The 24,943-nt window shown below is 45.1% G+C and overlaps 1 protein-coding gene across 5 annotated transcripts in view; it reads right to left on the bottom strand.

Moving 5' to 3' along the window:
- The window catches only part of PWWP2A (PWWP domain containing 2A), a 70,504-nt gene that overhangs the window by 32,828 nt on the left and 12,733 nt on the right, over positions 1-24,943 (bottom strand). The window contains exons 2-3 of one of the 5 annotated variants that reach the window (XM_030211497.1): positions 4,727-5,685; positions 338-586 (exon numbers count right to left, since the gene is read on the bottom strand). In XM_030211497.1, the coding sequence (XP_030067357.1) occupies positions 474-586; positions 4,727-5,685 (1,072 nt within the window). In that variant the 3' untranslated portion in view covers positions 338-473. Of the gene's footprint in view, positions 1-337; positions 587-3,095; positions 5,686-24,943 lie in introns of those variants that run through there. The other 4 variants (XM_030211496.1, XM_030211498.1, XM_030211495.1 and 1 more) reach the window with 4 other exon arrangements.

Here is a 24,943-nt window from a genome sequence, read left to right on the forward strand (position 1 = left end):
AGAAAAGAAAATGTAGAACGCTTCCTTAGGGGTCCTTTTAATAAGGTGCGTTGACAGCTTTAGCATGTGCCAACTGCTAAGTAAACCCATAGGTAAACTAAGGGCCCTGTTTACTAAGGTGCGTTAGTGTTTATAGCACGTCAACCATGTAGGCGCCTATAGGGATATTGTAGGCACATACATGGTTAACGCGCGTTTAAAACATTAATGCGCACCAACGCTGCTTAGTAAACAGGGCCCTTAATCCATTAGCACACCTTAGTAAAAAGGAGTCCTTGATGTTTACAATAAAAGGAGACAAGACTCAACAATTTGAACAAAATACTTTAATGTGTGTATAAATATTTTTAAAAGGGCAGTTAAAGCTACACTTAATTTAAGGGCATAATTACATATAAGTGAAAAGGGCTCAGTGATTCCATTTTTGGCATGAATAAATACAGTAGCTGGGACTTTAAAATTCCATTGATGTTTCATGTCCTACTTGGAGTGCCAGATGGCATTCGTTGCAATAGCTGGTATGAAAAAAAATCTACTGGAATGATGGCCGCTGGAAAAATACACAAAAGCAATTTGGGCTTCACATCTGAAGATTTAAAAAAAATAAAACAGTTGGCAATTTTGTGAATCAAAATTTTTAGGAAATATTTTTTGCATCCATTCTAAGCTGTCTGAACACATCTCCCCCTACATCCCTCTGTAAGAGAATGCAGAAAACTTCCCATCTGGTTACCACAGGATAGCAATGTAGAAAGGATTTCAGTGCAAGTCTTACTCTCATTAACTATCCTGCAGCTATGCAAAAAAAAATATATATATATATTCCCACACATTATGCACAGGAAACTTTGCACTAGGTCCCAGGTAATTTAGAGGAGTGGGTATCTAGAAGTACCTCCCCCTCACGCCAACCCCAGCACCCTGCCCCAAATTGCTTTCTGCACCAGCCCTAGCCTCCCTCTCACCAATCTAATCCTTCTCAACACTCTCCTCCCTTATTCCAAAGGTAAAACAAAATAGCTGATGGTCCCCCCATATCCGCACAAAAATCCCGTGAGGGGGTGTTCTAGTGGGCCCTTCTCTTCCTGCACCTCTGACTGTATAAGAAAACTCCCTGGTGTTTAGAGGCACTCCCCCCCAACCCTACCCCCCCCCCCCCCCCCACACACACACACACACATACACATCACCTATTTAGTTCAAGGCAGGAGCAATGCCGACTCGGCTGCTGCAAGTTGAATTTCTTCCTTACATGGTAAACTGGCCTGCCTAGTGCGTTCCAAGGTTGCTGCCATTTTGAATTTGAAGGCACCAGAGGCAGGAGTGAGTGAGTGAGCATTATTCCTGCCTTGAAGTACACCAGGAAGTTTGTTTTGCTTTTCCTCCTTTCAGGGTTCTAAGAAGGGATGGGGGCGCAGTAGACAACCAAGGATTTTGACGTGTTCATGTTAGGAGTGAGGGTAGGTTAAAATCTGGTCAGGTCAGGGAGCCTGAGGGAGGCCACTAGACTACCAAGGATAGGGGCCGTGCAGAAAGCTGTCAGGCTGCTGGCAGTCTGAGTTAATGTTCCTGTCGGTGCCTGAGCCAAGCACCGCTCAGGCACTGTCAGAAAAGGTGACATTTGGCAATAAAGCGCAAATTACTGCCAGGATTTTAACATGGCAGTAATCTGCATGCTGACATATTTTGCAGTAGATTGCAGGTTCCAGTAGAAGGCTTTCTTGCAGAAAAGTGCAATAAGGAAATGCTTACTTAATGGCATGAAAATAGATTTAATAGAATGGGGTAAGGTTTAAAACAAAAAAAAAAAAAACTTGTGAAAATAGATTTCTACAGAATGAAAAAAAGGAGAGTGATGACCAACCCCACCCCCTTCTTTCACCTTGTGTATTGCTTAAGGTCTTCTCTATCTACAATCCCCATTAGCACTACTTAATCCAATCCCATATGAAATGATACGAGATGTACAGTAACTTATCACCCCATTTGTGTGACTCCTCCTTCCACCCATCTGACTTAAAGGTCCAAATTTCAGGGTATTAGGACAATAAAATGTGTTTTGCAGCCTATTATTCACAAAAATACAAGTCACTGAGAGACAATTTCAAATTATGCAAATTGAGAAAAAAAATGTTTGGGTACTTTATCTGTGGAACTAGCTTCAGTCAGTCTAGGTACACATAACTCAGATACTCTTGGCTTTTGAGAAGTAGTTCCCAATCCTGGTCCTGGAGGAACCCCAGCCAGTCAGGTTTTTAGGTTATCCACAATGATTATTCATAATAGAGATTTGCATGCACTACCTCTATTGCATACAAATCTCTCATGAATATTCATTGTGGATATCCTGAAAACCTGACTGGCTGGAGTTCCTCCAGGATTGGGAACCACTGCTTTTGAGTGTACTGAGGGCACAAACAGCTGCAGGAGCTTCTCATGATATAGCATGTAGATTAGAAAACGCCTAACCATGGCTGAAGTAACGTTTGTAGCCGCAGTGAGGGCAATTTTCAGACATTGTACACAATTAAGAGGCTTTGAAAAGTTCTTCCCCGTCTAGTACAAGCCTAGAGCACGACATAGTACCGTGCGGTCTTTACAGATTTCACTGGAGCTTTAGGTAGTTCCAGAACCACACTAAATCACTTTAAGGGTGTTTGGTACAAACCCAGAAGAAAAGGGTAGTCCACGGGTCTCTTAGGAACTGCAACTTGATGCTAAACCTCTCCAGGGCCCTTAATTTACACGAGGAGCTCCCTGATTTAGTCAGAGGTTGAAACGTGGCACAGGGAATAAATCCTTTAACTTACAGAGCATTAACATTAAAAAAAATAGCCTTAAAGTTGTTTATTCAGTCTAAAGAGCATATGGGATTGTATCTCAAGTCGATCAGCTCACAGACATTTTGACCCCAAGTGATTTGGGGTCTGCTATTTGGAACTTTTACTTGGAGACTGCCAGGTATCTCAGGGCTATATCAAGTAACATAAGGAAGAGAGTATATACAGGTTGTTTTTCTGACTAGCTGCAAGAAAGATCTCCAGGGATCCCAACAATGGCCAAAAGGTTAAGTTATCTGAGAAACTCACAACAGATTCAGATTTTCTTCATTTTATTTACAGGTTTGTACATTTTCAGCACATTACACAGATACCTTAAACCGAGACTGGGGGGGGGAGAAATTAAATACATCCAAAAAGAAACAGTTACACAACTGACTATTCACGAAGTGTAATTTTCTGATCATATCTCTAAGAGTTCAGAAATAAGTAGTTAGAAGAGATCTGACCACGATCTAAGTTATTTACATATGCAAATCGTGTTTAAGAACCTGACTGTGCAAGACGCGAGTCCCAACACAGCATTATAAGCATTTGATTCCAAATATAGAGCTCCCCAGCCCTGTTTTCAAGTAACAAGACACCTCCCCTTGCTAGGCAGATAGATGTGTGTGCGCAACAACTACATAACAAATCCTCATGTTATCTCCTTACCTTCCCCTCACGAAGCCCTGAATTCTACCCTCCTCATCCAGGATTTATTGTAGCACTGATTGATCAAGCAACCTTAGCCACTCAAATAGCAGGACTCAAATATTTTCCTCTTTAAGTTTCTGTTATTTCAGAAATGTTACAGTACAGACATGGAGGGCTCTGAAAATCAACAGACTGCACATGCTCAAAAACTTTACAGCTCCGCTTTCCAATTAGTGTAAAACTGCACACTAGCAAGGTTAGTCCCCAGTTCCCTACTGCTGCTCTGCCTTTGTCAGACGATTGTGAAGAGTTGGGATATGTATGAATAAGGAATTACATTTAAATCCTTTAGTCTATCGTAACTTTCAAGTAGTAGTTGCAAAATAGAAAGGTTACTTTACTGCAAACAAAAAGTAGCCAATCTGAGTAAAACCTTCTCTTATTTGGCCAAGTTTTATGTTCTAGTGGTTATGTCTGACTAGGCTAGAGTGCTGTGAATCCTCCAAACTGGTCTTGCCTACCTTACTTTCCGGTTCACGTTTCAAACTGTGTCAGCAGGGCCCGCACTTCAGGGGTGAGCTGCTTAGCAGCCTTAGCTGCCTCTGTGATGGCCTTACGGTACAGGCCTTTTCTCTTCTTGTTAAAGCGCAATTGGAAGTTTTCTAAAAAGGGACACAACTGCGACAGAGCAAGGAAAGATGTTGTTGGGGACCCAAACCATGCAATGCGGGCCTCCTGTCGCACTAAAAGGCCGTTATCTTTCCGGCTTACAGTTATAGAAAGAATGCGGGCTGGCCACCAGGGGAAGCCGTAAATCTTTGCCCAAACAATGTCCCCTACACATATGGTCCTGCCATCTGGGGTCACGCACTTAGACACATTTTTGGAAAAGACTTTAATTTTCAAGGAATTACTCAGCTTTTTGTCTTCCTTAGAGGAGGAGGAAGAGGAGGAGGAGGAGGAGGAGGAAGAAGGCGCGTGCATATTGCCTGGGGGGAAATCAAAGTTTTCAGTAGAACTACACTCCGAGTGGGAGGATTTCAAATCGTCTGTGCTGTCGCTACTACATACGGAGGCACTGGAAGAATCGGGCTTCTTTTGTTTTAGGGTCATGTAAACTGTTATATTGCTTTTCCTGCCTCTCTTGCCCAGTGGCTGCTGTTCCTCCTGCTCAACAAGCGGTACACACACTTCGCTTGTGTCCTGAACCTCAATACTGGCCTCTTCAGGACCTTTTGAGGGGGCCTCACCTGCTGAGCGGGTAGAGGTGTAGCGAGGTTGGGGCTTGGCTGCCATCTTGCTGCTCTGCACTCTCTCAAGTCCAGTCTTGAGGGAGGAGTCATTTTCTTCATTCCTGTACCTTTGGGGTTTTAAGCGCAGCCGGGGTGGGAGGGTACCTGAGCTGGTGTTCTGACAGCGTCGTGTGAAGTGAACCTTGGGGTGTGCACTTTTGCAGGAGGATGTTTCCCGCTGTTTTCTCTGTGCCTTTTCTTTGGCCATTTTCAACACTTCTCGAGCCTTTATGTGATCCATATTCTTACTTTGGAGCACTTTCTTAGTGTGTAACTGAGCTTTAGAAGTGTTTGCTGGAGCAGAAACTCGCACCACTCTACCTCTGCTATGAGAAAGGGTGGGAACCTTGGCCACAACATTTCGTTTGTGGCTCTCGTTTTGACTTTTTCCATCCACTCTGTGATCAGTTTTCAGTTTTTTATTCACAGTAGCTACATTGTCGTGCCTTCGCTTTCTACTCTCCTCGTGTTTGGAAAAGTCACTGCTGCCTCTTTTAATTTCCTTCTTATCTGCCACAATACTGTTTTTACATTTGTCACATAAGACCTGCCTAGGTCGCAGTTTAATTGCGTTCATTATTGAAGGGGGTTCTTCCCTGTATATTTTCCGCTTGGGCCTCTTAATTTTCCGTGGAGGTGGCTGAGGTATTGACTGGTTATATGTGTCCCTGATAAATAAAGGAGGGGGATATGGAGCTCCTTCATGGAAAAGTGGAGGCGGTTTGGAAGTCCACTGGTTTTGTGCCAAACTGGACTCGGAAACCTGAACTGGAGGAATGTCCCCCAGAACAGTGCCTTCCTCGCACTTTGCTGCAGTGTCTTCTTGGAATGATTTACTTTGGAGCTGAATGGCTTCTGGTTTATCCTTGTATTCCCTTTTAGGAAATATGGTCACAGGGATTCCATGGGGTCCAAACCTACAAGACAAAATACAAATGTAAGTTAGCAGTTTCACAGTTAACGTGCAACCCATCTGTTAGATCAGAGCTCTCATGTCTTACAGCTTAAAATGATGAAAATAGATGCAGCCTTTACATTTCACTTTTCCTGTCCAGTAATTTATCAGCAATCCTCAACACTCACTAAAACATTAACTTCCAATAGAACCCCTCTAAGCATTAGGCTTCATCAATTCTAGCAAACCGAGATATGCCAGATAAACAGAATTCCAGATCAGCTCCCAACTCTGCAGAAAAGGCACTACTTAAAATCTTAACACCAATCTACTGAAACACAAAGTCCAATCATCAGTTTCCAAATAAGAATCTTTGCAGTACAAACATACTGTTCAATGGGAAGGTTCAAGAACCACAAACTTCTGCTACAATGGACAGAAAGCCCCAAAAAGAACAAAAATTTAAAAACAAAAACGTCAGTATCATCACTCCTCCCACATGAATGCAAATCGAGAATTGTGTGGTTTAATGCAGGGGTGGACAATCATGGTCTTCAAGGGCCACAACCCAGTCGGGTTTTCAAGATTTCCACAATGAATAAGCACGAGATCGATTTGCGTATACTGCTTTCATTGTATGTAGTTAGCTCTCATGCATATTCATTGTGGAAATCTTGAGAATCCAACTAGGTTGTGGTCCTTGAAGACCATGGTTGCCCACCCCTGATGAATGCATTAGCACTACACCACCAAATTTATAGGCCAATGTAATAAACTGTGCAAGGCTCAATGTAACTGTTTACTTCCAATTTAGCACTGGTTTTGTGCACTGTGACTTATGTAGCCAGGATTGTAGGGCACAAAAACGGTGCTAAATCAGAAGTAAATCACTAATCTTAGTGCAATTAGCACAGAAATGCATACTACTGAGCTGCCTAGGGATTTATTTCTGACCCAGCAAAATGCACTAAAGCATAAAGTTTGCTATTGGGGGAAATAAACATTTTTAACTTCCCACTGACCAGTTCAAATCAACAAAAATTAGTCAGCCAGTTCAGACATGGGATCCACTGACCGAAGCCCCACTCCCCCCCCCTCAAAGACACTCAGACCACCTGTCCCCTGTTTACCCCACCATTCGATGGTCCAGAAATAACTTCCTGGACCCAGAGATTTATCCATGCATCATTTTCTGACATTTGGAAAAATGGCAAGTACCTAGGGTCATCTGATGTCACAGCCTCAGCTAACCACCACCATGTTCCAACTTAGCAGAAAACATGCATAAACAATGTTTTCTCAAGTCCAGGAAAAGTATTGCCAGGAATGATTAATAGATGGGTTAGAGGATCTCCCTATATCAGGGATCCCAAGCCAGAGTGCCTCCAAAATTTACTTCTACTTAAGAATATTTGAGATTCCAAAAATAAGTGTTAAAGTGAAAAGTTCTTTTAATGAAGACTTCACGGCTGTAAAAAGCCATCAGAAGTAGAAAATTAACACAGAAGACAGACACACACTTAGGGCTTCTTTTACAAAGCCGCATTAGTAATTCCCATGCAGCTAATGAAAGGAAACTTGTAAGAATTGAATGGACTTCCTCTCATTTGCTGCACCAGGAATCACTAGCATGGTTTAGTAAAAGAGGCCCTTAAAAAACCTAACATGAATTTAGCATATTCTTGCTTCAATCAGCCTAAGTGATTCTCTATATAATTTTTCACTGTGGTACAAATAATCAAATACTTTCATCGTACTTATCACTAAGAAAACATTTATTCCCACCTTCTCTTTTGGACTTTCAACTCAATCAGAATCAGTTTTCATTGAGCAATGGACTTGAAGCCTTCCTTCATTACTAATCAAGGTTATTCTCTGATTTTTTATAAACTTCTTCCTAGTACAATTAATGAAGGAACATTCCTTAACCAGAAGGCACAATTTCCCTCAAAACGACACGTATGCCCAAGTTCCGTGACTGAGCAATGGTTGAAAGTCCTTTTCTCCAAGAGCTATGAAAGGTAACTTCACAGCATCCCCAGACAGCCCAGGGAGAAGGGGACCAATATCATATGGATCACAAGTAGTCTTACACTAGTGTTTTACATACTATTATTGCACTGCTTTATACCATTCACTAACAAATAATCTGAAAACTAACATTTAGAGAGGTTAGTACAGGGGTAGGCAACCTGCAACCCACAAGACCATGAGACATATGTATAGAAAATGTCATTAACCAGGGTTTTCGCAATTTTAAATACAGTATTTCACAACTATTTTTAGAATAGCCAGTCTAGCAGTTTGTTTCCATCAGGTCCAACATTATGTAACGCTGCAACCTGTTAAGGATAGTACTGCCATTCTTGCGGCCCTCTGTGTATAAAGGTTGCCCACCCCTGGATTAGCAACTCCAGTAAACACTAACCAACTAAAATCTGAAGGCCAACCATCAATTTCCAAATAAGACAGAAGAGACAAGACTACAACTTAAGTGTAACTTAGTAAAAATATGGAGATGTTTTCATCCCACTCTGAGAAGCTAACTGTTCTTTAATGTACCCCATAGCACTTACTAAATTCCATTGCATACCTAAATATGAGTATTTATCGTTCCTAAATTTATTTTGTCTTAATGATTTGCTATACTTATGTATTTGAAGTTGTATAAAAAAAGTAACATGTTTTAAAATATTCATTTTGTTTTCCATAATATGCTTTGAAGTGTGCTAAGTTCCAACTCGGTTTACAAAACTATCTGTACATGAACATTGTAAGATTAACACTGATAAATCCAATTTCATGTTAGTTGACGAGCAGGTTGGAAAAAAATCACATTCAGTGAGCTGCTTTTTATACAGGGCAGGATCATCTATCCTAAACTAGCTGAACCCTGTTCTTAAATTACCAGTACGTTCCTGTGCCATCTACACTCAGAGAGAGCTTGCACAAATGGCAAGGTTTATTTCTAAGTCAGTCAAACAGGATTCATACAATTCAGATAAATTGGTTCCATGTTCCCCTCTCTCTTCTATGCTCTTGAAGACCTCCTCATTCCTTCTCTGCTGCACTCAAGAAAATCATGCCTTTTTGTCCAGAAGACATAATGGAAAGCTAATGTTTAGGGATACACAAGGCAAAAACTTCAGTCCATTTAGAATTTTACACAAATTTTCAGGGATTTGTTTTCACTGTATTAAAATGAGTATCTGAAACAAAAAAGTTCTCATGAGCAAATTATGTGTGTTTATCCTACAAGTGCTCAGTAGTGTACCAAGGGCAGGGCAGTCCGCCCCGGGTGCAGGCAGCAAGGGATTGCACAGAGCAGTTGAGCAGCTTGTTGGCTCCGCAAGTTCCCTTCCCCCTCTGACATTACTTTCTGTTCCGGAACAAGGGACAGGCGGAGCCTACAGTTGCATGACTGCTCCACGCACCCCCAGGTGGTGAGGATGAAGCGCCTTGGAGAAGGGGTGATGTACTTCAGGGAAGGGGTAGCAGTGATCCGCCCCGAGTGGCAGCCAACCTTGGTACATCACTGCAAATGTTCAGACAAATAAGTTAATTAAAAGCAAGTTAAATGAACCAAGTATGTGCTAATGAAACAATATACCCACTAGTTTTGAACTATTAAGTAAACTGAGATAAGGAGTTGAGTGGCCTGGTATCACATTTCTTTGTGTGGCTTCTCTGCCTGGACTTTAGAAGAGTAGACTCTACAGCAAGGTATGCATGGGAACATTAGCTGGTCCTCATCTCCACCCACCCCCAGTCAATTCTTTTCCATCCCTGCACCATTCCCCCCCCCCCCCCCCCACCCCCCGTTTTCTTTCCCAGCTCCTTACCCAACCCATATTTAAAAGATCTGGTAAATTCAAAATAAACTGTTAAAAATGCAAGAAAAGCAAATGATTTATTTATGGATTGCAACAATTTCAAACTGTGTAAAAATAAACCATCTACACAGCCAGACCTTAGTTTCATTCTATGTTCCTTAATTGTTTGTCCTGCAACTGAAAAAGAATGTTCTGATGTGCTGGTGGCAGGAGTTCCAAGCAAGGAGCAGGCAACCTACTGGCAACATGGGACCCCTGTTGCCAGTAGGTAGTAAGATATGAGCAGAATTCCTTGTCAGAGCTCGTTATCTATGTATCCACTTTTATCAATCACTGAAGCTGTTTCCTGTCTCTTAAGTCTCAAAAACTCTGCCTTCGATTCTTCTCGTTTTGGACATTTTGTTGGCAGTTCGGTAACCTCAATTACAGCTTGATCTGCTATCAGTGCTTGTAGTCTAATTATAGCACTTTTATGCCCTTTTTCATCAGATCTAAATGACTTCAGCCTTGGATCCAACACTCCTGTCAAGTGTGTCTCTAACTATAAAATAGCAATCCAGGTGGTCTGCAAGATGATTCTTTAAGGATGCCATTGCATGGCTGAGTTTTGCAACTGTGAGGTGCCATGTCAACTGATATTTTGTTGGGACCACTAGATGTAGTGAAGGCTTAGTATCTGTCAACAGTTCTTTTGTAATCCTGTCAAATGGTTCCAACACCGTAACAACTTGTGCCAGCAAGGAGTCATCAACAGTGCACAATTTGGTCAATTTGTTTGCATCTGATTCACTGGCAATTGCTCAAAGCTCCTCCATATTCTCTGCCACAGATTTCAATGTCAGTAGAGCACTGTTCCACCGAGTTGACATGCACTGCTTGAGCATTTTTCTTCAGTGAATAATTAATTTTCATATGCTTATTAGTGAGTAACCACCTGCTTGCACGGTCTTATAAAGCTCGCTGTGGAGGTCATTCAAATCAACTTAAGCTTTTGATGGCTAGAGTCCATGAGATAATATGAGCTAGATCACAACCTATCCAGACCTCATCTCAAAATGCTGCTTCATATTAGCTACATTATCAGTCACATCGATGGACTAGCTCGATGGAGATTATACTCTGCCAAAATGCTCAAAACAAGTTGACAAATATCCTCAACAGCTATCAATGGTCTCTTGTTGCCAAAATTATCAAATACATGAGCTGCTCTTTTAGATTGTTTTTAAGCTGAGGTATTGGTGCCAAATCTCCAAGTCAAAAGATGTGCAAAAGGACATAATCTGGGCCCCATTCACTTTTCATCTGTCCCCTCCCATACTCATGGATTTCCCATTGTCCCCATCCCCGTGCACACTTCTACTCTAGAGAGAGATACTCTGCTTGGGGCAATATTCCACCAAGAGGGAACAGAACAGAGGGTTTGTGAGAGAAGCGAGAGTTGCATTGTATTTGCTCCTTTGATCACAGCCACTGAGGATCAGGTCGACAAATGTTCTGTAGGGGTCTTTTCCTGCTGTTTCTCCTTTGTGGTTAGGCCTGAACCATCTTTTCCTGAACCAAATATGGATTCTGCAGCTGGAGACCTGAATACACCATTTACCAGCTTTCTACAAAGGAAAGCTACTTCTTGGCATAGCTGTGCTAGCGACTTCCATCAAGGACATGTGTACATGCACTAGCCTTCCAGTTATCTCCTGGGAAGGTGTGAAGGAGCGTGCACGAGGCAGAGTCTCTGGGAACATCTGGGAACCATGGAGAGGAGTTTGCTACCATCAGGCTTGTGACTGATAAGATATTCTTGCTGGAAGCTCATAAGGCATCTTTATTATGACCGTGGGTACTGTGCTAGACAGAAGTATACAGTTTGTGTTTGGTCCATAGGTGCCACCTGGACCCAAAGGAATGCCAATGGTGGGAAAGAAAAGAAAAGAAAAGAAAAGAGAAAAGAAAAGAAAGAAGTTTTAGAGAAGAAAAGATTGCCTGGTCGATAGTTCTCTCTCGGAAGAGAGAATATTTTTCCCAAACAGTTGTGAACTGAACTCTGTGCTGTGCTGCACGAAGTACAGTTTACAAGCAGCTCTGTGGCTTTCTATGAACTGAGTAACCAGCTGCACAGAGCAGGGACTATGGACTTTTCATGATCTACAAGGGCTCACAGGTACACTCTGCTAGAGCCGGCAGAAATTCGATTCTGCACATCATCTGAACTCTGGGACCTATGGGTCCACAAGGGTGAGAGACGCAGGAATTTTCTTCTTAAAACTCAGGTTTTAGTTAGGTTTGGTTTTGCCTGTAACTGATTGGTTGTCAGTATCCTAATACTGCTGTTCTTGGTAATTTTTCTCAGGATATTATAGTTGTATAACTATATGGGTGGGGTTTTTTTCATATATCTATTGGTGTAATATAATCAGTATATTTTGGTAGTGTACAGAGTTTTGTAACTTTCTTTGCATTTTGCCATATTGTTATTTTTGTATCTATAATAAATAATATATTTCCACTTTGGCATTATTCCTTTCATTGGTGCAGCCTGTCAGCAGAGCCTATAGGCCAATTAGGTACACTCATATCCTTAGCAATCGAGTCCAGAATCATTGCAATTTAGTAATTCTCTGCCCACCTAAGTACCTCTACAATTCAAAGAAGAGCATATTATGTATCTATAATAAGTTAAAGCAGGAGTTCACAATCCAGTCCTGGGATACTCCCAATCAGGTTTTCAGGATATCCTCAATGAATATGCATGAGATAAATTTCTTATGCATGCTCACTGTGGATATCCTGAAAACTTGACTGGGTGTGGCCCAAGAGCTGGGTTAAGAAAACCCGATTTTACATGAGGATTTTTTGAATATTGATAGCTTTAACAAACGGTTTTCAATTTTTCATAATTTTTCCAGCTGCACATTTCTAATCAGCTGATGTCAAGGCACTTGATAACCCTCTGAATGGCTTTCCTTGACCCAGAAATTGTGTCTTGTACCTTTGAAATTTGAAACTGGCAAAGTTAATTGTGCACCACAGAATGCAATAATGCTTGAAGACAACCACAAGAAACCATTTTTGACTCGTCTATCCATAGAACATTATCACAAAAGGCTTAGGGATCATACAGGTGTGTTTTTGCAAATTTGAGACCAGCACCGATATTCTTGAATGGCAGCGGTTTCAACCTTGCTACTCTCCCTCTCCCACAAATCCCACCTTTGCCCACTGCCCTTAGCTGGCGAGACCTGCAATTCTTTGCATGTTGTTCTGGGATGTTTGGTAACTTCTCTGATGAGTTGCTGCACCCTTGTAATAGTTTTGGCAGGTTGGCCTTTTCTGGGAAGATTCAACATTGCTCCAAGTCTTCTCCAGTTGGAGATAATAGTTCTCACTGTGGTTCAGTGAAGCCCTAGAGCTTTTGAAATGGCTTTGTAACCCTTTCCAACCTGACATATTGCAACAACTTTAAATAATCTCTTCTGGAATTTCCTTTGATCATGGCATAGCATTCTTGTAGAAACTTTGTGGCGACTACTTCATTCTCATAGTTACGTTTCAATATATAGTGAGGTTTAGATTCAACAGGGCTGGCTGAAATCAAGCCTGGATGTGTTTGATCAACAGAATCTAAACATCAATTACATTTGTCAAAATGGTTGCTTGCTCCATTGGTTAGTTACTTTTTCACATGGGTGATATAGGTGTTGGATAACTTTGTTCCTTAAATAAATGAAGTTAGAATTTAAAGACTTATATGTTTAGTCAGCTTCCCTTTGTCTAATATCACATTTTGTTTAAATATCAAGAAGCATTCCGTTTTACAAATACAATAATAAGGAAATCAGGAGACGGGTAAATATTTTATAGTTTTGAGAAACTATCTAAACCACAAAAAGCACCAGTCAAGAAAACATCAAAATACAAAATCAGTTTTTCACTACACAAACAGGCTCATCTTCATATATTCTGCTTCCATAGTGCACTAAGTAGTCAAAAGATCATGTTAACTGTTAAACTAAATAAAATATGGAGCGGGCTAAGGCATTAACAGTGGCACAACAGTGGCCTTATGTATCAAAGAAACAAGCTCAGACTCAGAACTGCTTTTACTGTAGCAAGACCTAGCAGCCATAGAGCAGCATGACAGTCAAATAAAGACTTGCTTCAGCCCTCTGTCATATTATTTAAGGTTTGAGCACAATTTAAGTCAGGATGAATTTTTTTTTTAATGAATTAATCAGCTGATACACACTCTAGTTGGATACGTTTAGAAACTTAGAATTTGCTTGCTCTTTTTTAAGACAACCATACAAGACAAAATGATGGTCTGACTTCTAAAAAAAACATTACTCACGCACAGATAATGGATCAAGCCACTGTGCACATCCATCCAGTGCATGAAAACCTGTGCAGCCTTCCCCACCCCTTTTGAGAAGGCCAGAAGGCACACTTACCGATTCATATTAAAGGGTGACTAACTTATGCAAGAAAAACACTATATCCTCCAAAAACGAAAAGGTAAGGGTCACTGCAAGACAGTGCTTGTGACATTGGACACATTAAACATATCACTACCAGGAAGACCATCTTCAATGACAGATCCTTCAGAGATGAATTCCTGAGCGGCTCAAATAGCAGGCTCTCCAGGATCTTCAGCACAAACACCAGGTCCCACTACAGGACTAACAACCTCAGAGGAGGGGGAGGGGAAGACATATGACCTTTAATGCCCTGAACACCTCCATCTGGGTTGTCCCTCTTCCAGAACCATCTGTCTGAGGGATTTATGGAGCAGGACGACAATAAAGGCCTCCTTAAACCTTCCAGAATAGGATTCTTATTCCACAACTCCTCCACCAGCCAGGATGCCACTTTGGAAATAAGGGATGCCCTTCCCACAGGCACACTATATGGGATTCATCTGCCTTCAGAAAATGGATGAAGGAACCATCTGAAAATAACAAGAAGCAGCATAAGGAGTGTCAAAGCAAATGCAAGGTGCAGATGAAGGCCAAGAGGGATTACGAAAAAAAGATAGCATTAGAGGCAAAAAGCATAGTAAAAAATTTTTTGGGTATATTAAAAGCAGGAAGCCGGCAAAAGAATCGGTTGGGCCACTGGATGACCGAGGGGTAAAAGGGGCGATCAAGGAAGACAAAGACGTAGCGGAGAGATTGAATTAATTCTTTGCTACGGTCTTCACCGAGGAAGATTTGAGTGGGATACCGGTGTCGGAAATGATATTTCAAGCGGACGAGTTGGAGAAACTTACTGACTTCACGGTAAACCTGGAGGACATAATGGGGCAGTTCAGCAAACTGAAGAGTAGCAAATCTCCTGGACCGAATGGTATTCATCCTAGAGTACTGATAGAACTGAAAAATGAGCTTGCGGAGCTACTGCTAGTGATATGCAATTTATCCTTAAAATCAAGCGTGGTACCAGAAGATTGGAGGGTGGCCAATGTAATGCCCATTTTTAAAAAAGGTTCCAGGGGAGATCCGGGAAATTATAGACCGGTGAGTCTGACGTTGGTGCCGGGGAAAATGGTAGAGGCTATTATTAAAAACAAAATTACAGAGCACATCCGAGGACATGGATTACCGAGACCGAGTCAGCACGGCTTTTGTGTGGGGAAATCTTACCTGACCAAATTTACTTCAATTCTTTGAAGGAGTAAACAAACATGTAGACAAAGGGGAGCCGGTTGATATTGTGTATCTGGATTTTCAAAAGGCGTTTGACAAGGTACCTCATGAAAGGCTACAGAGGAAATAGGAGGGTCATGGGATAGGAGGAAAAGTCCTATTGTGGATTAAAAACTGGTTGAAGGATAGGAAACAGAGAGTAGGGTTAAATGTGCAGTATTCACAATGGAGAAGGGTAGTTAGTGGGGTTCCTCAGGGGTCTGTGCTAGGACCGCTGCTTTTTAATATATTTATAAATGATTTACAGATGGAGTAACTAGCGAGGTAATTAAATTTGCTGATGACACAAAGTTATTCAAAGTCGTTAACTCGCCACAAGATTGTGAAAAATTACAGAAGGACCTTACGAGACTGGGAGACTGGGCGGCTAAATGGCAGATGATGTTTAATGTGAGCAAGTGCAAGGTGATGCATGTGGGAAAAAAGAACCCGAAAGCGAATGCTACATACCTGTAGATGGTATTCTCCGAGGACAGCAGGCTGATTGTTCTCACAAATGGGTGACGTCCACGGCAGCCCCTCCGATCGGAGATCTTCCTAGCAACAGAGTTTGCTAGTTCTCGCGCGCGCCCGCGATGTGCGCATGCGCGGCCGTCTTCCCGCCCGAAATCGCTCGTGTTCGCTAGTCCCATACCAAGCAAAAACAAGACAAGGGATGACACAACTCCAAAGGGGAGGTGGGCAGGTAGGTGAGAACAATCAGCCTGCTGTCCTCGGAGAATACCTTCTACAGGTATGTAGCATTCGCTTTCTCCAAGGACAAGCAGGCTGCTTGTTCTCACAAATGGGGTATCCCTAGCCCCCAGGCTCACTCAAAACAAACATGGTCAATAGGGCCTCGCAACGGCGAGGACATAACTGAGATTGACCTAAACTTTTCCAACTAACTGAGAGTGCAGCCTGGAACAGAATAAAAATGGGCCTAGGGGGGGTAGAGTTGGATTCTAAACCCCAAACAGATTCTGCAGCACGGACTGCCCGAACCGACTGTCGCGTCGGGAATCCTGCTGAAGGCAGTAGTGAGATGTGAATGTGTGGACAGATGCAAATCTCTTCAATAGTGGCTGACTTCAAGTGGGCCACTGACGCCACCATGGCTCGAACACTATGAGCCGTGACATGACCCTCGAGAGTCAGCCCAGCCTGGGCGTAAGTGAAGGAAATGCAGTCTGCTAGCCAATTTGAAATGGTGCGTTTCCCCACAGCCACTCCCCTCCTGTTGGGATCAAAAGAAACAAAAAGTTGGGCGGACTGTCTGTGTGGGCTTGTCCGCTCCAGATAGAAGGCCAATGCTCTTTTGCAGTCCAATGTGTGCAGTTGACGTTCAGCAGGGCGGGTATGAGGACGGGGGAAGAATGTTGGCAAGACAATTGACTGGTTCAGATGGAACTCCGACACCACCTTCGGCAAGAACTTAGGGTGAGTGCGGAGGACTACTCTGTTATGATGAAATTTGGTATAGGGAGCATGAGCTACACCAAGGCTTGCAGCTCACTGACTCTGCGAGCTGAAGTAACTGCCACCAAGAAAATGACCTTCCAGGTCAAGTACTTCAGATGACAGGAATCCAGTGGCTCAAAAGGAGGTTTCATCAGCTGGGTGAGAACGACATTGAGATCCCATGACACTGTAGGAGGTTTGACTGGGGGCTTCGATAAAAGCAAACCTCTCATGAAGCGAACTAAAGGCTGTCCCGAGATTGACTTACCTTCCACATGGTAATGGTATGCACTAATCGCACTAAGATGAACCCTTACAGAGTTGGTTTTAAGACCAGACTCCGATAAATGTAGAAGGTATTCAAGCAGGGTCTGTGTAGGACAAGAACGAGGATCTAAGGCCTTGCCATCACACCACACCGCAAACCGTCGCCAGAGGAAAAAATAACTCCTCTTGGTAGAATCTTTCCTGGAAGCAAGCAAGACTCGGGAGACACCCTCTGACAGACCCAAGGAGGCGAAGTCTAAGCTCTCAACATCCAGGCTGTGAGGGCCAGAGACCGAAGGTTGGGATGGAGGAGCGCCCCCTCGTTCTGTGTGATGAGGGTCGGAAAGCAGTCCAATCTCCATGGTTCTTCGGAAGACAATTCCAGAAGAAGAGGGAACCAGATCTGACGAGGCCAAAAAGGAGCAATCAGAACCATGGTTCCCCTGTCTTGCTTGAGTTTCAGAAAAGTCCTCCCTATCAAAGGAATGGGAGGATACGCGTACAGGAGACCTTCCCCCCCAAAACAGAAGGAAAGCATCCGACGCTAGTCTGCCGTAGGCCTGCAGCCTGGAACAGAACTGAGGGACCTTGTGATTGGTCTGAGTGGCAAAGAGGTCCACCAAGGGGGTGCCCCACACTTGGAAGATCTCGCGAACCACTCTGGAACTGAGCAACCACTCGTGCGGTTGCATGGTCCTGCTCAATCTGTCGGCCAGACTGTTGTTTACGTCTGCCAGATACGTGGCCTGGAGCCACATGCCGAACCGGCGTGCCCAGTGCCACAAGCTGACGGCTTCCTGACACAGGGGGCGAGATCCGGTGCCCCCCTGCTTGTTGATGTAATACATAGCAACCTGGTTGTCTGTCTGAATTTGGATAGTTTGATGGGACAGCCAATCTCTGAAAGCCTTCAGAGCGTTCCATACTGCTCGCAACTCCAGGAGGTTGATCTGTAGACCTTGTTCCTGGACGGACCAAGTCCCCTGGGTGTGGAGCCCATCGACATGCGCTCCCCACCCCAGGAGTGACGCGTCCGTGGTCAGCACTTTTTCGGCTGAGGAATCTGGAAGGGACATCCCAGGGTCAAATTGGATCGAATTGTCCACCAATGAAGGGAGAGGAGAAACCTCGTGGACAGACGGACCACGTCCTCTAGGCTCCCAGCAGCTTGGCACCACTGAGAGGCTAGGGTCCATTGAGCAGATCTCATAAAAAGGCGGGCCATGTGGCCGAGCACTCTCAACATCTGCCGAGCTGTGATCTGCTGCGACGCCCGCACCGAGGAAACAAGGGTCAGCAGATTGTCGGCCCTGGTCTCTGGGAGGTAGCTCCTATGAATTCGAGTTTCTGAACTGGAAGAAGGTGGGACTTTGGATAATTTATCACAAACCCTAGCAGCTCCAGGAGTCGAATAGTCACCTGCATGGACTGCTGAGCTCCTGCCTCGGAGGTGTTCTTTACCAGCCAATCATCGAGGTAAGGGAACACATGCACTCCCAGCCTGCGCAGAGAAGCCGCTACTACGGCTAGGCATTTGGTGAATACCCTGGGCACGGAGGCGAGCCCAAAGGGTAGCACACAGTACTGAAAATGCCGTGTTCCCAGACGAAATCGAAGATACTGCCTGTGAGCTGGCAGAATCGGGATGTGTATAGGCATCCTTTAAGTCCAGAGAGCATAGCCAATCATCCTGTTAAATCATGGGAAGAAGGGTGACCAGGGAAAGCATCCTGAACTTTTCCTTGACCAGATATTTGTTCAGGGCGCTTAGGTCTAGGATGGGACGCATCCCCCCTGTTTTCTTTTCCACAAGGAAGTACCTGGAATAGAATCCCAGCCCTTCTTGCCCCGGTGGCACGGGCTCGACCGCATTGGCGCTGAGAAGGGCGGAGAGTTCCTCTGCAAGTACCTGTCTGTGCTGGAAGCTGAAAGATTGAGCTCCCGGTGGGCAATTTGGAGGCATTGAGGTCAAATTCAGAGAGTACCCTAGCCGGACTATTTTGAGAACCCACTGCTAGGAGGTTACAAGAGGCCACCTTTGGTGAAAAAATGTTAACCTCCCCCCAACCGGTAGGCCGTCCGGCACAGGCACTGGAACGTCGGCTATGCTCTGCAGGAGCCAGTCAAAAGCCCGCCCCTGACTTTTGCTGGGGAGCCGCAGGGGCCTGAGGCGCGCGCTGCTGACGAGAGCGAGCGCGCTGGGGTTTAGCCTGAGCAGCAGGCTGGCAGGAAGGAGGATTGTACCTACGCTTGCCGGAAGAATAGGGAACCGTCCTCCTTCCCCCATAAAAACGTCTACCCGAAGAGGTAGAGGCTGAAGGCGGCCGGCGGGAGAACTTGTCGAAAGTGGTATCCCGCTGGTGGAGCTGTTCAACCACCTGTTCGACCTTGTCCCCAAAAACATTGTACCCCCCCCCCCCCCCGGCAAGGGGCATCCGCAATCCGCTGCTGGATTCAATTTTCCAGGTCGGAGGCACGCAGCCATGTGAGCCTGCGCATCACCACACCCTGCGCAGCGGCCCTGGATGCAACATCAAAAGAGAAAGACCCCCCTGGCCAGGAATTTCCTACATGCCTTCAGCTGCCTGACCACCTGCTGAAAAGGCTTGGCCTGCTCAGAAGGGAGCTTGTCGACCAAGTCCGCCAACTGTCGCACATTGTTCCGCATGTGTATGCTCGTGTAGAGCTGGTAGGACTGAATCTTGGCGATGAGCATTGCAGAATGGTAGGCCTTCCGCTCAAAAGAGTCCAAGGTTCTAGAGTCTATGCCCGGGGGCGCCGAAGCATACTCTCTAGAGCTCTTGGCCTTGTTGAGGGCCAGATCCACCACACCAGAGTCGTGTGGCAACTGAGTCCGCATCAACTCCGGGTCCCCATGGATCCGATATTGAGATTCGATCTTCTTGGGGATGTGGGGCGTAGTTAAAGGTTTCGCCCAGTTCGCCAGCAACGTCTTTTTGAAGACATGATGCATGAGTACTGTGGACGATTCTTTAGGTGGCGAAGGATAGCCCAAGAGCTCCAACGTCTCAGCTCCCGGCTCATCCTCCGTGACCACGGGAAAGGGAATTGCCGCAGACATTTCCCGGACAAAGGCCGCGAAAGAGAGACTCTCCAGGGGAGAAAGCTGTCTTTCAGGCGAGGGAGTAGGATCAGAAGTAAGACCGTCAGACTCCTCGTCAGAGAAATATCTGACATCTTCCTCTGCTTCCCACGAGGCCTCCTCAGTATCGGACACCAGCTGGTGGACTTCGGTCCGAAGCTGCGCCCGCCTCGACTCCGTGGAAACACGGCCACGGTGGGAGCGTCGAGAAGAGGACTCCCGAGGCGGGGACGACGGAGCTCCCTCCATCGACATCGCCGGGGAGCCCTCCTGGGAGGCGGCCGGCACCGGCACCGCAAGCGGTACCGGGGCGGGCGCCCTCACCGCAGACGAGGGCCCAGCCATCGCCTCACTCGACGGCACCGGCGGCGCAAGCACCCCCGGTACTGGAGAAGGGCGAAACAGCTCTTCCAGGATCCCCGGAAGGACAGCCCTGAGGCTCTCGTTCAGAGAGGCTGTGGAGAAAGGCGGTGGGGCCAGTACCGGCGTCGAGCTGCGAACCTCTTCCGGGGATGGAGGCGGTACCGGGCTGTCCACAGGGGAACGCATCGACACCTCCTGAATGGAGGGTGAGCGGTCCTCCCGATGTCGACGCTTGGGTGCCGGTGGTACCGGCGACCCAGAGCTCTCGGTACCACGCTTGGAGGGTGACCAATGCCGGTGCTTCTTTGCCTTCGCACGACATCGGTACCCCCCGGTACCGAAGAGGAAGACGTCGAATCCAAACGCTTCCTCGGGTCCGGGTCCGAAGAGGGTCGATCCTGGGGGGGGGGGGGCTGTACCGCGGGAGCCCTCGAGACAGGCGGAGACCTGCTTATGGGCTCACCACCACCAGCAGGGGAATGGACAGCCCTCACCTGCACTCCAGACATCGAAGCACCCTCCGACGACATCCTCAGGAGGAACGATCCCGGTCTCGTAGCTGCACCCGACGATGACCTCGATACCGAAGGCCTCGATGTCGATGCCAGTACCGATGGACGCGGTACCGAAGTCAATGCTGGGCGCGGTACCGAAGGCTCCGATGCCGAGGACCGCGGGACTGAGGATGTCGACGCGCCGGATGAAGCCCCGAACAAACTGTTCCACTGGGCTAATCTCGCCGCCTAAGTTCTCCTCTTCAAAAGAAGACAGAGATTACAGGCCTGAGGACGGTGCCCAGCCCCCAGACACTGAAGGCAAGAAGCGTGCCTATCAGTGAGAGATTATCCGGCCGCACTGGGTGCACGGTTTGAAGCCGCTGGAAGGCTTCGATGACATGGGCGGAAAAATCGAAGTCTGCGATGGTGAAAAAAGGGGCACCAAAAGCTCACCAAAAAACGAACGAGTGGCGAAAAAAGCCGCAATCAACCACGAAAGAAAACTTACGGGCCAACACTAGAGATAAAGGAAAAAAAACCGCGAATCGCAAGGTATCTCCAAGGGGCGCGGAGCAACCGAAAAAACAGCCATCCCGAGCCGCGGAAAAAAGGAGACTAGCGAACACGAGCGATTTCGGCCGGGAAGACGGCCGCGGGCGCGCACTAGAACTACCAAACTCTGTTGCTAGGAAGATCTCCGATCGGAGGGGCTGCCGTGGACGTCACCCATTTGTGAGAACAAGCAGCCTGCTTGTCCTCGGAGAATTATAGCTACGTCATGCAAGGTTCCACGTTAGAAGTTACGGACCAAGAAAGGGATCTGGGTGTCGTTGTCGATAATACACTGAAAACTTCTGCTTAGTGTGCTGCTGCGGCTCGGAAAGCGAATAGAATGTTGGGTATTATTAGGAAAGGTATAGAAAACAGGTGTGAGGATATTATAATGCCGTTATATCGCTCCATGGTGCGACCGCACCTTGAGTATTGTGTTCAATTCTGGTCGCCGCATCTCAAGAAAGATATAGTGGAATTGGAAAAGGTGCAGCGAAGGGCGACTAAAATGATAGCGGGGATGGGACGACTTCCCTATGAAGAAAGACTAAGGAGGCTAGGGCTTTTCAGCCTGGAGAAGAGACGGCTGAGGGGAGACATGATAGAGGTATATAAAATAATGAGTGGAACAGGTGGATGTGAAGCGTCTGTTCATGCTTTCCAAAAATACTAGGACTAGGGGGCATGCGATGAAACTACAGTGTAGTAAATTTAAAACAAATCGGAGAAACTTTTTCTTCACCCAACGTGTAATTAAACTCTAGAAAATGTGGTGAAGGCGGTTAGCTTAGCAGAGTTTAAAAAGGGGTTGGACGGTTTCCTAAAGGACAAGTCCATAAACCGCTACTAAATGGACTTGGGAAAAATCCACAATTCTGGGAATAACATGTATAGAATGTTTGTATGTTTGGGAAGCTTGCCAGGTGCCCTTGGCCTGGATTGGCCGCTGTCGTGGACAGGATGCTGGGCTCGATGGACCCTTGGTCTTTTCCCAGTGTGGCATTACTTATGTACTTATGTCTATGAAGAGGAGAGTTCTCCCTTCTCCAGCAACAAGGTCTCCAAGGGCAAAAGGCACTTGATGTCTCTCAAGCACCATTCATCCATGTTATTTTATTCATTCATTCCATTATTTAGCCCGATCTCCCGATAGTGCCCAAAATGGGTTACAAAGTTACATACATAACACATCATAAAAATGAAATATAAAATTAAACATCTGTTCCAGCCTCATATTTTTCATTACAACTCCATTTGCTAAATTAAAACAGCCTTATAAAATCCTAAAAGATCATTAACAAATCTCACAGAGAGAGGAACCTTATTCCACAATCAGGTCATAAAATGAGTAAGCTAAAGAACGCGCACACTCAAACTAAAAAGACCTGGCCAAGAGGACTCCACCTGCCTTCTTGCAGTTCCAGGTCCATCCTGGATCTCTTCAGCTCACAGCCCCTGTCTCCCCTCCAAGCTCCTCAGCTTGAAAGACTAAGGACTTCAACACAGCAAGTAATGATTTCTTGTAACATCTACGGTCCCAGACTCAAAAAGCTGACCAAACCACCTTGGGTCAGTCCTTCCATATCTCCATCTTATAATGCTCAGGCTCCAGAGGTGTAATCCTACTTCAGGGATTGCTCTCCCTGCCAAAGTCCACACATTTGCAGAAGGGCTGACAGGTAAGATTTGTCTTTGTGGATGATATCACTCTGTAATAGGGTAGACACCCCTGATGGTGTGGATAGCATGAGGAGGATCTAGCAAAGCTAGAAGAATGGTCCAGAAATTAACAACTAAGATTTAAAAAAGAACATAGGATCATACACTTCGGCTACAGAAACGCAAGAGAGCTGTACCATTTACAAAGATCCCATTTTTTTTCTATGGATGTGAGAGCTGGGCCATCAAGAATGCATGACAAAGTCTCAAAGTAAAAAGCTTTTTTAAACTTCAATCTACAATAAAAAATGCTAACCTCTTGAATCCCACACATTATGGATTTTTAACCATTTTAAATGAGCTCAAATGAGAAAAAATTGGCCACCAGAAAGCAAGTATACAAGGACAGCAAAATAGCACCAGCTGTAGAAATAGATACTTGCTTCAATTGGAAGGCAGATATTTGAAGCATTTGGGATTTACTAGAAATGCTCCCCTTCCCTTATAGGTCTCACTTGGCCTACAGGAAAGCTCACAGAAAACTTAAATCACCCAAATACATGTCTCTAATGTTCACTATGGGACGTTTACTGAGAAATAGGCAAAGGGCAAAAATAGGTTTTTAAAACATAAAGTACCAGCTAAACGTTGGGGGAGCCAATGACATTTTTAATTTTTGTTTCTCCAGTGACCTGTAGGGGTTTTTACCTGAGATCTCACCTTTGCTGGTCTTGGATTTTAGCCTGAGCCTGTAACCATCAGAAACCAGCTTGGTTACAAAGGAAAATTACTGCTGAGCAATGCAAGATGACTTCATCCAAGGACATATTCTGTGTTGCAGACTTGCCTGCTGTCTCCTGGGAAGATTGGAGGAGAGAGTCACACATGGCTCCAGGAGTATCTGAGCAGACAGGGAGGTTTGCTTGCCATCGATAACAGAACAGTTTCATGGCTACATACAACAAAGGCTCGCTTCATGGCCGTGAAGCTGGCTGGACATTATGTCACCATATGTGATTGGTCCACAGGTATCATCTGACCCTTGGATACCAAAAAGTTTGGACTGAAGAGAAAGAAAGAGAAAAGGCGATGACCGGAGGATTTGCAGGTGAACAGAATGCTCAAAAGAGCCAGAGACTGATTTTCCTAACACCAGTGAACTGCGTGCCTTGTAACCAACTGACAAGGCCTGCTCAGCTACAATATCAGGCCTTATCTAAGACTGTACCATTTGCATCCAGAATTCAAATCTTGGACCATATTCCTGGACTGAGAGACTCGCTGAGAATTCAGCTTGAGTCGAGAGGAGAAATCCGCTTCGGAACTATTGGAAGTCTGCCACAGACTGCAGGGTGAGATCGGGATTTAGTCCTATGTCCAGGGGGATAATCAGTCCTTGTCTTCATTCTGAGACCATTGGGTTATGTCATGACTTATGGTCTGTGAATTTAGCTGCTACGATATTTTGCATAAGACGTGTGGTATAACTTCTGATGCTAATCATTAGGAATTCAGTACTGTATTTGGTTGTGTAATCACTCATTTAGTCCATTAGGATAATCATATGTCATTAGTTGTATTTTGGTTATAATCTCTTTGTATAGCAAGTTATTGTATTTTGCTTGGCATTTTGCTGCAGAACTATTTTTATACATATATTTTTCCTTAAATAATAAATAATATATTCTGTGGCATTGTTCCTTTTCCAGCACAGCTAGCTTGTCATTGGGATAAAGAAGTACACTTCCCTAGACACAAGTCCAGGATATTGCTACTTAGTAGTGTTCTGTCAGCCAAGTACCTCTTATATAGAACATACCCTACAGACCCCCATCTTGGAGGGGAGGAGTGATGGGGCTGTCTGTTC

This window comes from Microcaecilia unicolor, chromosome 8, assembly GCF_901765095.1.
Source record: "Microcaecilia unicolor chromosome 8, aMicUni1.1, whole genome shotgun sequence".
In the NCBI taxonomy this organism is placed as follows: Eukaryota; Metazoa; Chordata; class Amphibia; order Gymnophiona; family Siphonopidae; genus Microcaecilia; species Microcaecilia unicolor.